The sequence below is a fragment of the Amphibalanus amphitrite genome, unplaced genomic scaffold (assembly GCF_019059575.1).
Source record: "Amphibalanus amphitrite isolate SeventyFive unplaced genomic scaffold, NRLGWU_Aamphi_draft 000017F_arrow, whole genome shotgun sequence".
Classification (NCBI taxonomy): Eukaryota; Metazoa; Arthropoda; class Thecostraca; order Balanomorpha; family Balanidae; genus Amphibalanus; species Amphibalanus amphitrite.
Window position 1 is genome coordinate 1,845,023 of NW_024881513.1, and position 16,822 is coordinate 1,861,844.

Here is a 16,822-nt window from a genome sequence, read left to right on the forward strand (position 1 = left end):
AGCCTCGCAGCCATTTATGGAAATTTGCACCATTCTATACCTATTCCCGCTAAAATAACGAAAATCGAAAATTGGACGGAAAGATAGGCAATTCTGTTTGCCTGCAATTATCTGCGAATCATGCAACGTTTTCCGTAGCATTGATTTTGAATTCTATTAAGTGGGTAAATATCGCCCCATTAACGACCCCTCATTGATTACCTGTTTCCTAAATGAGATTTCGCATATCAAATGTGTCCTGAAGATGGGCTTCCGGGGCCGATTACCGCGGTCTAGGACACATGTTCGCAATGTCTGGGCCATGGTCTGACTCTGGGCTGACCTCCCGTACAGAATCAATGGACTCGGCAGCGGACTGGATGGCGGGTGCGTGGTTATTTCAGCAGCCGGAGCTCTCCAATCCACTGGAGGGGTGCGGTTTGACTGTGCTCCTGGGCCTGGCTCCGCTGCCGCTCTGTGACTGGGTGGAGCCGGCCGGCCGCATTAATGACCTCTCTGTTACTCAGCGCTGGCGGAGGCGGGACACGGAGAGCCGGCCAGCAGTGGGCGGACGGACGGAGCGCCGAACGAAACCGGCCGGCGACCGGGCCGGCCTCTCAGCGGGACACCGCCCCCGGCCGCCGCCCGTTGATCGCCCGCCGCCCCCGGCCGCCGCCCGTCTGATCGCCCGCCGCCCGTATAGCAGAACAAACGGTCCGTGCCGGCGCCCCACGTGCCAGAGAAAATCGCCACGGCCCACCTCCAACGCCCTGTTCAAAGCCACAAAACAATAGCAATCAGCCCTGATCAGCTTTGGGCGTGCTTAGCTACGAATAAATGAGCGTTTCACGACATGACATAAGACCTACATAGGAGCGAGTCATTACTCATGCTGCTACGAAATGTGTGCGAGTTTTTTCTTCTTTTTCTAGCCACACGGCTGTCATTGAAAGCCGACTCGTCGATAACATTTGACAAGTACACATGTTAATCACGCGCACCGATAAACCAGGACAGCGCGGGTCCCATCTGTGTTGTAAGAGGTCCGGCGATTTCCAATTAGGGAGTGTTGGAGCCGCGCCCATCCGGCCCCGAGTCCAGTGATTTCTTATTAGGGAGTGTCGACTGTCGAAGCAGCGCTCATTCTACGGAGGCGAGGCAGCACTGCCAGCAACGGAGCGGACCGCGCAGACCAAGTGGTCCGGCCTGACCGGGGTCAGCACCGCCGGGGGGCTGGACGGTCGTCTGACCTGACCGAGGCCAGGCCGGCTCCACCGCGCCGTGGCCGGACGGTCCTCGGACAGGAGCGGACTGAGTGGACTGACCGACCACCGCGGGGGCGGGCAGTCCGCTGCAGCTCCGGACCGTAGCGGACTGAGTGGACTGACTGACCACCGCGGGGGCGGGCAGACCGCTGCAGCTCCGGACCGGAGCGGACTGAGTGGACCGACTGACCGCCGCGGGGGCGGGCAGTCCGCTGCAGCTCCGGACCGGAGCGGACTGACTGACCGCGGCGGGGGCGGGCAGTCCGCTGCAGCTCCGCTCCAGTGCAGGCCGCCATCGATCGCTGACGGGACGCCGATCAATGCTCAATCAATGCCTGCGGTCAACGCGCCGCCCTTCTCCACCAAACGACCGGTGGTTAAGTTTCAATGTGCGCCCGTGCAGGATTCCATCACCAACTATCCGGCGGTCTGCAGCGGCCCAGACGACGTCCACTGCTGTCCGGCCGCGCCCTCGACATGTCTACACGGCGGCGGCGGTCCCCGGTGGTCGGGGGGACTGGCCGACTGTCAGCCGTCTCTGCAGCAGGTAGCCGCGCCGAGTGACAGCCGCCGCCGGCCGCGAAAATAATGAGAGGGGAGGGGACGACAGGGCCGCGCGGGGAGGAAGGGAAGAGAGGGAGGCAGAGGGAGAGAGATACGCGAAGAAGCCAGAATCCGACTCGCAGGTGCTGCAAAGCAGCCAGAATGTGCGCGCACACCGCGGGGTTGCCGGTCGGAGCGGTAAGCAGGGTCGGCTGACCGGACCGGACCCGCTGGCGGCGCGCTCCCCGGCCGGTTTGGAGTGGGCAGTTCGGCACCCAGTACCCACCTTCTGACCCTCGTCATCGTCCTCCTCCGGGTTGTAGGCCTCGGCGAACACCGACTTGCGCCGGTAGTTGCAGTTCTGTGGCGGTCCTGTGGACAGAAACGGAGCCAGTCAGAGGCGCCCGGCCCGGCGCGGTGGGAAGGAAAACGCCGCTCGCCTGGCCTTGTCCGGGCCGGTGATGTAAGACGAGTCGGCGCCGCAGTCGGTCCGCGGGCCGGGCCGCCGACAAACAGAGCCACACGTCACCGGCCGCTCCCCGCGGCGGCTGTCCGCCCGCAGCACCCACACAGGCACCAACTCGGCCTACATACACCAACGGCAAGTGGCTCAGGTGGCTTACGATAAACTATCACTAACGATAAATGTCTGACTGAGCTAATCCATTATAAAATCCTAACGGCATGGGACCCTCCTCGAACCCTGTGACAATGAAGACACGCTTTGGTTAGCTGACGTACTATGACAGATCATCCATGGACCGAGACCGCATATTGACCGCTGCTCGTCGCAATCCGTGTTCCGGAGGGTGGGTTGGTGTGGTGTAGTTATGCCAATTACGGAAAATCGTGATACCGGTACCAAGCCAAATACCAACAATACCCATGGAAAAATACCGAAACCGGGAATTTGGGAATATGAGGAAAATACCAACTTTTTACCAAATCCCAGCCTCTTTTATATTAGTGAGAATTCATAATACCAACAAAAATACCAAATGCACTCGCCTTGAGATACCAAATACCAAGCTGAGGCCTCTTGCACCAAAATCCTCTTGCACCAATGCTTGGATTATTTTGCAACGTATACCCAGTCCAAGTATCAAATGTAACAATTTACGTGCAAAATTTAGCAAGCTCATGTAGGATTATGTATTGGGCTATTGCAAACAAATTTACCACCGTTAGATTAGCTTATTCTGAAACCGGTTTTTCGATTTTACCTAGCTAGGTAGTTTGGTGCAAGAGGCCTCTGGTATGGGTTTGGTATCGGTACCTATACCAAAAGGTTGGTATCCGACTGACATCTCTAGTGTGGTGCAATGTTTGAACACCTTTCTCCGGCGGGCGTATAAAAACGGGCCGGCCGGCACGGAGCCGATTAACAGTCAGGGTATGTACGGGGCCAGTGTGCACGTTTCACGGCGCGGCGCCCGATACGATCGCCACCGCACAGTGTGGCCGAAGACCAGTTTAGCGCGAATTTAATCCCAGCGCCGCTCGGATCCACTGAAAATGGTTCTCTGGCTCCAAAACTGACGTTTACCCCTCACCGGACCTATTGGTTTTCAAAATACCCCCCCTTCGCCGGCCGAAGGGGGGGGGTACGACCCCCGTCGCTGTTTCGCCCCTGATGAAGCTAGAGCCTCGCGGAAAAAACGAGCGTGTGTGCCGTTACGAGACGCAGCAACTGGTATCCGATTTTAAGGTCTCAGGTTAACCTGTGACCTCTGAGTTCAGGTCAAGTGGCCCAAGGCACGGATTCGTTTTTTATTAATAACTTCGCGAAAAAAATGCCGCAGAGTCGCAATTTTGGCATCATCGTGTTCGCCTCGCTCAGGTGCGTCGAATGGTATACTTTTTGTTCGGCTGAAGTCAACTTAAGGTGTTGACCTCGGGTCAAGGTCAGGTTAGAGCCCCCCAGATCACGAAGTTGGTCGAAGGAGGTCATGTTGCATATCATTCGATTCGGCAGGTCTTCCTGAGTCCATTGGTGGCTTTCCCGACTCGCTAGCCCAATTTGATCAGGAGTTATTGACGAAAAACTCTTATTATCCTAGTGACGTCATAAATGACGTCACGTAAGGCCAATAATGAAAAAGTGAAGCATCGAACCTTGCAAGGAGTGCATGAAATCACGATTCCGTGTGCTTGAGATAGTTAATTAGGCTGGAGCCTGTTCGGCCGCGCCGCCCCCCACCTTGGTCAGGTCACGCCGGGCGGCCGACTAGACATGTTCAAAGCTGAATTGACGGCAAATAGGCAAAAAGTGGCAGCTGAAACTTGCTCGCTTATGTTCAGAAATGTGCGGAGAGTTCAGCCATGCCCTATTCGTCATATCCATTTTTATCCATTTTGACATTTTCCAACTTCTTTATGAGATACTATTGTGAGAACGATACACATGCAGGGCTCCTGTTCTAACTCATTAAACTCAGAAACCATTCATTGAAAAGCTACCATGATAGCAGAAACAGCTTCATCATGAATTGTGCTATCCGGTGCTATGCTATTTTCTCATATATCTTCTCGAAGCTTCCGTAAAATTTACATTGAAAACTGGACATATTTCTCAGTACCATAGCCCGATTTCAGGAACCGGAGCGTGGGTCTACTTTCGGCAGGGATATAAGTCCTCAAATGATAAAGTGGCTTAAAAATAAGGTTCTATCCGATAACTTCGGACAATTTCCTACCCATTGATAGGTATAAATAACAGTTTATCGAAAGTCGGGTTTTTGATTAAATTCGCGCTAATCTGGTATTCGGCAAGACCGTGCACCGGCGCGGCGGCCGGCGGCGGGACAGCGCGCCCGCCCGCTCCAGGAGCCCGGTCCCTGTCCGTGGTCCGTTTCAGCGCTACACCCACTTTATGGCGCCGTCTGTGCAGGCTGATGAGGATTAATCAGGGCAGCCGGCCGTTACTGGCAGCAGAGGCGCGATACCCGGGCTGGCGGCCACAGCACCGGCGCGGCGGCTGGCGCCGCGCTCACCGCGCTGTGACGCCGCCGGAAGTGATCAGAGGCGCATGCACCTGCACATCAATCTGGCGCGGAAGGACAACCACACACAAGTGCTCTTTACTCGGCAGTCAGCCCACTCGAAAGGAACCCGCTCAAATGTCAGTCGTGCACCACTCTCAAGCTCACAGCATGCATGTGAAAGGGAAGGGGTAGCGACATTGAGATTTGAGCGTCCTCCATTTCTGAGAGCATGGACGACAAGCACGGATGTGAGGACACTAAACTGGTGACCGCTGAGGACAGGTCAAGTGGCCCGAGGTACGGGCTCGGTTTTTGGCAAAAAAAAAAATGATCGCAAAGTCGCGATTTTGAAAGCATCGTGTTCGCCTTACTAAGGCGCGTCGAATGGCATGCTTTTTGTTTGGGTGAGGTCAACTTAACCCTATTCCTGGCGGGGGGGGGGGGGGGGGCCTCAGGAGCCCCCCCCCTGAGGTTTTTTGAAACGCGTTGAGTTAGGAAGCTCAAATTTTCTGACTTTTCCTAAAAGGCTTCTACGCAACATGTCTGAAAATTTTGAGTTGGTCTGACCTCAGGTCAGGTCACCAGAGGCGGTTTGGTGACCCTACCTCAGAAAAGTTTGCAATCACGCCAGAGCTAGAGTTTTTGACCGATCAATTTCTTCTCTTCAGGCTTTAGTTAGGGTACCAATATGTGCAATTTGTATATCTCGGAATTTTGATATCGGTGACCTAAGGTCAGGTCAGTTTCGCGACCTCCCCATTATAAGTCAATGGGGGAAAAATCAACTCCCTGTTTTTACCACTAAAACGGGTCGGAATGGCCCCATATACCATACATGACTTCATATACGATCAACCTTCACTACCTTGAGGTCTGTTTTGCTGTTGGGCAGCTGTGAGGTCATGTGACGTCATCAAAGGTCACCAAAGGTTTTTGGCCAATAACTCCGTACAGGAACAAGATACAGACGCGTGGATGGTCTCATTGTGTTCAGCTCGTCAAGACGCATCGAATGATATACATGATGACCTCGAGGTCACGTGACCTGAGGTCAACCTTTGACCTTGACCTTGCGAGGTCAACATATATATCATTCGATGCGGATTGACGAGAGGATCACGATGATGCCCTTAGTTTGTTCCTATCTTGACTAATTCGAAAGTTATTCGAGAAAAACTCTCCATATCTAGCGCCGCCATTTTGACTTTTTCGACCCCTGTGACGTCATCTTTGACCTGACCTGAAAATGACCTCAGTAAAAATTGTAGATCTTGACCGTGCGTATCCGATGCCGTTTACCGTTTCTCGCTATCTTGCTTCGTTCTCGAGATCTCAGGGGGGGGGGGGCCGAATCGCCCCCCCCCGCCAGTTTCTTGTCCCGGCGGAGCCCGCCAGGAATAGGGTTAAGGTGTTGATCTCGGGTCACGGTCAGGTCAGAGCCCACCAGGTCACGAACTTGGTCGAAGGAGGTTATGTCGCATATCATTCGATTCGGCAGGTCTTCCCGAGTCAATTGGTGGCTTTCCCGACTCGCTAGCTCAAGTTGATCAGGTTTAATTGACGAAAAACTATTATGACCCTAGTGACATCATAAACGACGTCATGCAAGGTCAACAATGCAAAAGTGAAGTATCGAAACTTGCAAAGATTGGATGAAATCACGATTCCTTGTAGTTGAAATAGTTTGAGGTTGTTCCTGGCGCCCAAATAGCAGTTTTCATTTTTTCCCATTGAAAAATCCGAGATACGTATACAAGTTGTGAGACTCGTAATGGACACTAGTGACTAGATCCTGAAAGTTTCATCTCCCTGTGAATGCTCCTCTGGCAGTGAGGGCGTTGCGAAGTTGCAACATCTGAAGACCGTGCAGATGTTCACTTATGACGTCATAGGTCAGTGACCTGACCTGACCCGAAAATGCAATTGGTGTCAAAAGATCCGGCTTGAATCAAAAGTCAGGTATGTCAAGTTTCAGCTCTCCATCGCCAGCGTGTTCGGAGCTAGCGCGAAAAAAAAAACTATGGGGGGCGACACCCGCCCCACCCCCCGGCCGGCGAGCGTTAAATTAGTTCAAACCTACGCATGATGCATTGGCTGTAAGCAGCATGCTGATTGGCTGACAATGACGTGGCTGCGTTCTTCTACAAGGTACACATTCCTCTACAATGCACTCTTTTCGGAACGAGAAATGGAATATCTTTGCCGAGGGTGATCGTTGGGCCGTAAAAGCTCCCCATTTGTGCTAGTCTCAGCTCAAGCTACAAAACTGCTATTACACTTCGACCCCCTATTAAAAGTGATATATTTCCTTTAATTAAGCGCCCACTCGTTCATCCCCGCTACGTTGACACAGAGACCGTGGGCCGGCCGCCAGCCCGGTGCGCGCGCGGTGGTCAGCGGCCAGCCGCTCCCGACCGGCCAGCCGGCCGCTGACAGCCGGTCGGTGTGCGCGCGGTGGTCGCTAGCCGCTCCCGACCGGCCAGCCGGCCGCTGACAGCCGGTCGGCGGGGCGCGGTGTCCGTACTGCCGTCGTGGGCCGCCGCTGCGCTGGGACGGACAGCAGGCCGCCGAGCGGTTAGTCGCTGTGAGCACAGCGCTGCTCCGGCGCACACCGGTGTGAGCACAGCGCACAGTCACACACACCGCGCGGCGGCTCACACACCAGTCACCAAGGCCGCACCGACCCGGCACCTTCGGCTCACCAAGAGCCCGAAAACCGAGATGTCATCCCTCTCACCACCTCACACACCACACCAACCGATGGCCGTATGGCGCCAGCGCCGCTAATAAGGGCACCTACTCACGATTAGTGGCGTGTTTGGCGGTGTGTTTTTACTTTTTAGCCCCACGAGGGAATACCGAATGCGCCACGGGTGCTGACGGCCTCTGACAGCCAAAGAACGAGGGACTGGCGGTTTCAAGCCGACCGAGAGGAGTGAACACTAAAGCGCCTGAACCCACAGAGCACGCAACATCTGAGGTCGGTGAGGTGTCCGCCTAGGCGACTGGGCGGGTCGCAGGCCCCGCCACACAATCTATCCAGCGTTGCTGCGTTATCCTCCGGCCTGAGGAGACCGGGCGGTTCAAGAAGACCTTCCCCACCGAACCCTCACACCACAATCGGCCGGGTCCGCCTGCAGGAGCGAGAAAAACGATACAGAGCCGACAAGCGCCAACGTAGCGCCAAATGCCATCATTTAGAGCAGCGGTCGGCAGGTCCCCCGGTGGTGCCCCTTTTTGTGGCGCCGGGCGGGGCAATTACCCCCCCCCCCCCATCACACCCCATTGTTTACACAACAAGGCTCACTGATATTCCATAGGTTTCGTTGACTATATTTTTGCATATGAAATGCAACACAATTAACCCTCGCAAAATACAGGTGGTATAGGTAGAATAAACCTTTCCGTTTTTTTTTTATAACAGAAAACGCCTTTTGGGCGAAGAACGAGCGAGCGAGATAGTGAGCCCTGCACGTGCGGAAGGGCGAGAGGGTACTTCCAACGGAGCTTGTGCAAAGCACCCTTCTAACCGGTCGCTAGCGGTGTGCCAAATTTGAACGCAATCGGCCCAGCCGTTCCTGAGATCTGGAAGCGGCATTCTGCACGTGCGCACGTGCAAACGGGGTCCAAACTGACTTTTGCACGGCACCCTACTAACCGGTCCCCAACCGTGTACCAAATTTGAGCGCAATCGACCCAGCCGTTCTCGAGATCTGGAAACGCCCCCCTGCACGTGCGCACGTGCAGTAGCACCCTAACCGCAACACATGAGAATGCATTGCCTGGTGGGTGCCTACCTGTATGCCAAGTTTCAGCGAAATCGCCCCAGTAATTACCGAGTTATTGAAATGGGAACAAATTTGGCACCTCTTCTTTTTGTATTTTGCACGTGCAGTGGGGGTCACTCACATAGATCAAGAGTATCCGACCTTTGGTTGAAGGGATGCAGCTACCCTACAAAAATTACCGCAAGACAATCGCACAAACGGCTGCTGAGATATGAGTCTCTCAATATCACTACTTTTGCAAAACAGCTTGAACACCCTTGACTTTTCACATGGCACGTGCCACGACGGTCACTGAGATGTGTCAAGGGTAGTCAATTACGGGGTAGAAGGGATGGGGGGGGGGGGGGCTACCCAGCAAAAAAGACCGCAGGCTAATCGGTCCAGCGGTTGCTGAGATATAAGCCTCTCAAAAGCGTTACAGGCCGGCCGGGCCGGGCCGGGCCGCTCATACTGAGATTTTTCCGTTATATTGAAAAGACTTCGCTTCGCTCGCTGCGCTCGCTCGCTCGTAACAAATAACTCGCGTAATAAGCAGCGTACTGCAACGAATCTTTCAGTAACCCAGAGTTACTTAATTTTACATTTTCTATAAGATTTGCATGACTCTGATTTAAATAACCTTCACCTCTCAAGACAAGACTTTGTACTACATAACTGAGACTGTAATAGCCCCGAGTACATCGAGGATTGTCTCATTAAATACATTACATTACTACGCCAAGCCAGAATGGCGATTCGGCGCATGTTAACACAACATCTTACATATCGGTACGTTTGCAGACCTTTTGTTCTTAGAAACGTGCCAACATATGCAATTATGCTTTTCCAATTATGCAATTGTGAATTATGGTGGATGTCAATGTCAGGTGAATGTGAAGTCAATGTGCTTTGGTGTCATTTGCTTACTTTTTAGGTCCTTTTAGGGTAGCTTTGGAGTTGATTTCGAATAAACACACATCCAGTGTTTGTGGAGAACCAGTTTTAGTGCCCATGGACCATGCTGCTAAGCAGTAAGCTGCCGGTGTCGGTATTCTATGGATAGCTGGCGGGACGCCTGATAATTGACTTGCCCTGGCCTGATACGACCTACCACAAATACGTAAATACACCATCTTTGAGCAAAACAAATGCGACATTTGACATCGAGACACCGAAAACTCCCATAAGCACCTTAGTTAAAGAAGTTTTGGAAGGTCCGATCTTCCACTCGTTTGGGTCATTGACCCGACGTACAAGGTCAACAAATAACCTGGGCCCTTTAAATTGGCATAATTGGCTTATTATCGTCACGGGCAGCCCGCTCGTCTCTCTTTCCCTACGAAAGCCTAGGTCGAGCAGGGGCTGATCGGCTCGGGTCCTGAGCGAACTCCCTCACCTCGCCCCTCCTACGATCGGCTCGGGTTCCGAGCGAACTTCTCTCATCCTCACCCCTCCTATGCTGGCTGCCGTGAAAACGCCGACTCCGGCGAGGGCTAACACATGGCAGTTGTTTTTGCACGACTGCACGAAACGATAATCATCTACATGAAATTTGGCATACGCCACCTAACCAATTCACGCTCACTGAGGGCGTTTGGCCTGGACTAGTCTCCGCATCCTGGGCTTAGTCTCGAATTTTGCCGGACCAAACAGCCACGACGTCCGGCTGTCCCATCAGAAGAGTCAGGAATTCTTAAAAAGATCGTTTTCCCAGAGGTCCTCATTGTCCCCGGGGAGGGCTCCGTTACCGGGGGGGGGGGAGGGGAAGGGGGCATGCCTCATCATTCGCCGGCCCCTAGTGCAAACGTTATCAATCACCAGGTGACGACCAAGTGAGACTTCTTACCCATAGAGATCGTATCAATGAGACGCCTTTTGGGAGAAGAACGAGCGAGCGGCAGAGTGAGCCCCGCTCCTGCTGAAATGCGACCGGGCGCTTCCAACTGGCTTGTGCACGGCACCCTACTAACATATCTATAGCATTATGCCAAATTTGAGCGCAATCGGCCCAGCCGTTGAGATCTGGAAGCGTCACCCTGCGTGTGCGCACGTGCACACTGGGTCCCATCCGACTATTGCACTGCACCGTCCTACCTATCAGTCCCTAACCGTATACCAAATTTTGAAAGTAATCGGCCCCTCCGCCCTCGAGATTCTCGAGATAAACCTCTTCTTTTTGCATTTTGCAAGTGCAATGCAAGCACACCCCATGCAACGGTTACGAAAGTATCCGATATTTGGTAGAAGGGATGCAACTACCCTACCAAAATTACGGCAAGTAAATCATGATTAATCACCCCAGCGGTTGCTGAGATATATAGGCCTCTCAAAAGCACTACTTCAGCAGAACAGCTTGAAGACCCCCGACTTTTCACGTGGCACGTGCCACGACGGTCACCTATATGCATCAAGAAGAGTCAATTAGAGGGTAGAAGGAATGGGGCTAACCGAAAAGAAAGACCACAGTTATCGGCCCCACCGTTGCTAAGATATAAGCCTCTCAAAAGCGTTACAGGCCGGGCCGTGCCGGGTCACTCATGCTGAGATGTTTCCGTTATATTGAAAAGACTCCGCTTCACTCGCTGCGCTCGTAATAATGTCAGGTCTCCATATAGGATCTCTGTCTCGAGCTCTATACAGAATACATATCTCTTATATATCTTTCAATATAAGAGATCCCTGCGGTGTTATCTACCCGTAATACAAGACGGCAGACGCCCCATTTGCAAAGTACGTACACTTACATACAAAAGCTCAGTTATGCCGGAATGCAGCATCCTCGATTTTTTCACTATTTGATTAAATTGAGAAAAGAGGACACTGCAACAAAATAGTTTTAAGCGCGTGGTAAAACAAGTACTAACTACAGGATCGAGCTCATAAAGCGTGATCAGTGATCACCAATGACAGCAAGAGGGCAACAGAGGTCGTCCACCATCTACCGATTAATTTACCGTCAGAAATGTGCGCACTGCATGTGTCCGAGGTCTGTTGGTTTGCAGTTTAGACCACTCCCTGCCCACCGCCCACAGACCGCTGGCCCGGAGCGGGCGCCCGCAGCCGACTCACCTTCATCCTCCGACATCATCGAGTCGTCCTGGTCGGAGACGCCGCCATCCTGCACGTTGTTGGTGTCGGCCGGAGCCAGCTTGCTGTTGGCGCCGCTGTACTTGTTGCCGCTCTCATTGAGACGCGTGAAGTACTCGACGGCGTAGGCCACCAGGTTGTCGGGCTGGTTGACTAGCACGTTGACGGTGAACTCGAGGAGCAGGTCCTCGAGCTGCGGCGGGACCTCGTAGTGGCGCGTGGTCATGCCGGCGCCGCTGTGGGCAGGCGCGCGGACACCGGTCAGACACGGCCGCTCGGCTGCACGCTCGCTCCGACACAGGTGGGCGGCTATCGGCCGCCGCCGCGGGCCGGGCCGGCACAGCTCTCCCAGGGCGCGCCGGCCAGCGCCGCCCGCACCGCTCTATCGGCCGATAGCAGGGCCAGCAGAGCGCGGCCCATGACGAGCCATCAGTGGCCGCGCCACATGACACCAACCCACGGCCGGCACCCTGTCCGCCCAGGTCATGTAGTAGATCCATTATTTTTAATCGCAAAAATATGAGTTAGCATAGCAATATTGTGCGTCCATCAAAGTGCACATTGTTACAGTTATCTCACACTGCAACACACTGAGCGGGAAGAAGGCATTTTTGCACCATCCAATCTCAGAACTGCTATTTGATCAACGAAATTCACACGGCATGCATATAGCTCATGCAGATTGGTCCCCTTAAAAGGATGCTACCGGTAGGATCGAAGAGCAGCATGTCTCGCTTACGCTGTTTCCATTCGACCAATCGCGACTTTTCGAAATTAACACGCGCAGTGGAAGGGGGGGGGGGCGGATTTCGCCCACCCCTCCTGTTTTTTGCCAATTTCTCGCGCCGCAAACATAATATTAATGTGAAATTTCGGCTACCTGTCCAGAATTGAATTGCGGATCTTCTCGTGCACGAAATAAGAAAATCAGTTCACAACTTTTCTAGTAATAGCGGTGTAAAGTCAAACATCCTGCCGCCGCGGCGGCGCGGCGGCCGGCGCTAGCCGTTACGCGCCGCCTGAATTGTAGACTGTGCCGGGGCGGGACGGTTCCATCTTTACATCGCGCTCCTTACCACTGATTATATTAGATTCGCGTCAAATTCTGTGAGAAGACTGAAAAATGTACAGGCAATAATATGGTCAAAGAATTTTGAAAATCGGCCGGTAACAATTTGAGCTATGAGTGTGTAAACACAAAATTGTGATTGCCGCGTTTCCCGCGTCGGCCGATCCCGCTTCAGCCGGCGACATCTTACCCTTAGCAGGCTTCTAACTGTCATATTTATTGTTGGATTATCTAGAAATTCACCATACATACTCACAAATGTTTGTTCTTTCGTATAGTGAAAGAAAAAAGAAAATCGGCCGGTAACTTTTTGAGTTATCGGCGTGTAAACGCAAAAAAGTCGCTAATATGGCAGATTTTACCACATTTGACCTCATTTGACCTTGAAGATATTGACCTAGGGTCATGAAATTCACACACAACAGAGTTCCCCATGGCCCCCACATACCCTCCAAGTTTCGTCTTTCTAGCTCCAGTGGGAGCTGAGATCTTAGGGGGGGGGGGGCGACATCCGCCCCCTTCCACTGGGCGTAGTACTCGCAACCCTTCCACTGCGCGTGTTAACCCTCATCGTGTACAATTTGTGATAAAACGTAACACAGGTTTAATGATGCCACTGATAGCCACCCAGCCTCCCAGTCGTGGGTTAATCTGAAACATTTACCTTTTTAATAAATCTAGCTCGAATGGTTGAATGGAATGAATGACACACCTAGAGCTCACGCTAAGCAGAGCCTGTTACGGAGGCCCCGACCCTTACCGTCCGATCATGCAAGTTCAGTAAATCGGGCGATTTTCTTTTAAGCGTGCTACATATAGCCAAATTTAATCGTGCTATATATTATGTATGGTCACAGCCGCAAACAGACCGTTACACTCGGCGAATTTAAGTAGCTGCGGCCGCTGCCGCTAGCTGCAGACGCCATCCCCGACAGGAGTCTCTTTCGTCGAGTGCCTCGGCCAGCCAGAGTGTCACATCTCCGAATAAATAAATATTCATCAGCCGAGATAGTAAGTGCATGCATTTTTTTTAGACTACCTTGACATCCAAGGTTTTTATTTGGCTTGCAATGTTGAATATAGGTACAGTAAGAAGGACATCCAAGGTTTTTTGCTTGCAGTGTTGAATATACAGTTAAAATTGATCAATTTTACACCTACCTTTAAAAAAAATCATGAACCTGACCCAAATGACCTTTGTCCTGTGACTTGTTTCTCGAGACCATATTCGGACGGAATTGCGATTTGTCGTATGCCAGCTCACATTATCCGCGCGTTAAAGGTAGTGTGCCACCTTTGAAAGATTTCCCGTTTTATTTTTCCTAGGATAAGAAGCTTCTGTTTTTACCTAATATCGCAAAAAAAAATCAAAAATGGGCCTGGAATAGTGCCTTTTTCGCCTAAAAGTTTATCGGTTTTTAGATATGTATAACAATTGTAGTGGGCTCACCTGCAAACAGGCGTCGGGCAACAATCGCGAATGCGGCGCACTTGTGACAATAAGCAAAGGTCATTATAGTGTTACGACCATACGACGTACGGGAATGAGTTATCAGCTGTCTAATCGTAGACAACACAATGTCGAGCCTTAAACTGTAAGCCTGTATTGGTATTGTTTCTTAAATTTGGCTGTCGAACATTAATTTGTGGTTTGAAATATGATTTTATGTAAAATAATTGATATGAAACAGCCGTCTCTTAAGTTATGACCCCATTACACCACACGCAAGTGGCAGAAATGACAATGATCAGCTGACGCATTTTTCTTGGCCGAAGTCAGAGCGCGCGGCCCGACGCACCACGCGTATTTGGAAATTCCGACCTCGACGAGCATCAGAAGCCACCTAACAGGCGTGTTCGAAACCGCAGGAGATGATGATGAACGGGTTTATCGAAACTTGATTGGATGAGCCTATCGGTAATAGCGATTTTAGTGTGTGCATTTATTGTTCATAGTAGTGTGAAATGTGGTTGGGGTACGACCGACAACCCGTCGGGGCGAATTTCGCACTGGGGTACTCAAAATTTGAAGAATTTAAGACGTTTCCATAAGTTTTGAAGGTATGGATAAGTTCTAAAAATCCGGTTCTCCTTATCCGGGTCATTAACTCCATATGGTCCAAGAAAGCTGGCACACTACCTTTAAGAGTAAACGTTAAAACATGTGAAATGCAGTTGCTTCATGCTTGTCCCATGAATTATGATGGATGTCAAGGTCACGTTAAGTAAAGGTCAGGTCAAGGTCACTGACCTTTGATAGCCTTCGTTGACTTTTTCGAGTGTTACGTGTTTCTATGGTAGTTTTTGGAGCTGATTTCGAGGTTAGCATCCATTTGAACATTTACGAAGAAGCCTTGGCCGCCTTAGTAAGTGAATCGTAACATGTTATTAAGTTGTCAGTGGTGGTTGACACCTAATATGGATAGCTGTCATCACTCTTCTGGTTGACCTGACCCAACCTGGCCTAAATACACACATAAGATCGAAACTAGCATGAAATTCGTGATCAGCACCCAGAAAGCCCCTGGTCAACCTCACTTTACAAAGTTCTAACAGGTCCCGATTTTTCCGACTTATGCGTCATTCCTGACCTGGAAGGTCGACCAATAATCTAGGACCTTAACCCGCGCCCCGCTGGGCTATTCAGCCATACGCGCCCTGCTGGGGGGGGGCAGATTCTGCCCCCCCCCTGTCTAACTTCCGAACCGATGGTCGTAGAAAGACGGGGAAAACGGCAATCGAAAGCTCTCAACGAGGCGAATATTAAGAGCTCAATTTTTTTTTGCTTAAGTAGGTCAGAGGTCAGGTCAAGGTCAGGTCAAGGGTACAAAATGCAAGTTTCTACAGTATCGGCCTTGCACCGTAATTGCCGAAGAATGGACTGAGACTGATTGCCCAAAACGTGTTCTTAGGCTACCAAGACAATATTCGTTGCATACAATATCATTCAAAGGTCAAGGTCAAGGTCAGGTCAGGTCAGGTCAGGTCAGGTCACCAAAAACAAAATATAGAAAAGGGCATGTGCGACACATGTCTTATGGGTCATTTTATTCATAGAATTCAATAGGCACACTCAATTAGTGATATGGACCACCTCTGGATGAATTTCAGGTCAAGGTCAGGTCAAGTGAGGTCAAATTTTGAAATTGGTTGTTAAGGCCTAAAAAGGTGTCTATCTGATGCAGTTTTTCACGGCGAGTCGAATGGTGCTATTTTCGTTTCCGTACGAGGTCTAGAACTTCCAAAAAACTCATTTTTCAAAAATTTTGTGTGTCGTGACGTCATAAAAATTTTGAATAACTCCCACATTTTTGAACCGATTCTTCTCAAAATTGGTATGTAGGTGCACATAGACCACTTCTCCGACATATATTCCGGTTTTTTCGATACTCAAAATTTTGGATTTTATAATTATTTTCCCCGAAAAATCGGTTTTTTGAAAAAAAAATTGGGCCAAAATCCGAAATTTAAAAAAAAACTGAGATAGCCATTTGATAGACAAAGTAAAATCACGTATAACCTTTTTTGTTACGTCTTGATTCCTTTAAAAATGAAGATGTTAGCGGCGTTTAAAATTTTGCGATTTTTGAGGCGAAAATTGAGGCGAAAATTGGGGGGGGGGGGGCAGATTCTGCCCCCCCCCAGCGGGGCGCGGGTTAACGTTGAGCAGCATCGACTTCTTCTCGTCACGGGCTATATAATCGGTTTTCCGCGAAGTTCTAGCTCGATCAGGGACCGTACAGCAAGGGGTCTAACGGACCCCCTCCACTCCACGTATATTATCGTCAGCAAAAACACTTATAAGGGTGAGGGTTCAGCCTCTCAGCACCAGTGACTGAAGTGAGGATGTTGAACATATTTCTGGCTCCTACACCGTTTTCATTTCATCACTGCCAACTCCTCCACAGCAATCAGCTGTGAATCAAATGAGCAGTCAAAGGCCCAGGTGATTGGCAAGAATAAAAATGTAAATATCAGCACATAATAATGGCAACACAAAGGACAACCCCACCATGTTAAGTGTGACTGACACTTAACAACCCTTTAGAGATCTACATAGCAACATGAAGGATCTGATACCTAACATATCAATCATCTTAATTTGAGCATGAGACCAAGGCCATATAA

At 51.0% G+C, this 16,822-nt stretch overlaps 1 protein-coding gene across 1 annotated transcript in view; it reads right to left on the bottom strand.

Annotated features, from left to right (window-relative positions):
• LOC122387895 (cAMP-dependent protein kinase type II regulatory subunit-like) overlaps positions 1-16,822 on the bottom strand; it is a 47,984-nt gene that overhangs the window by 29,992 nt on the left and 1,170 nt on the right. The window contains exons 2-3 of the mRNA XM_043378549.1: positions 11,608-11,861; positions 2,074-2,159 (exon numbers count right to left, since the gene is read on the bottom strand). Coding sequence (XP_043234484.1) covers positions 2,074-2,159; positions 11,608-11,851 — 330 coding nt within the window. The 5' untranslated portion in view covers positions 11,852-11,861. The remainder of the gene's footprint in view (positions 1-2,073; positions 2,160-11,607; positions 11,862-16,822) is intronic.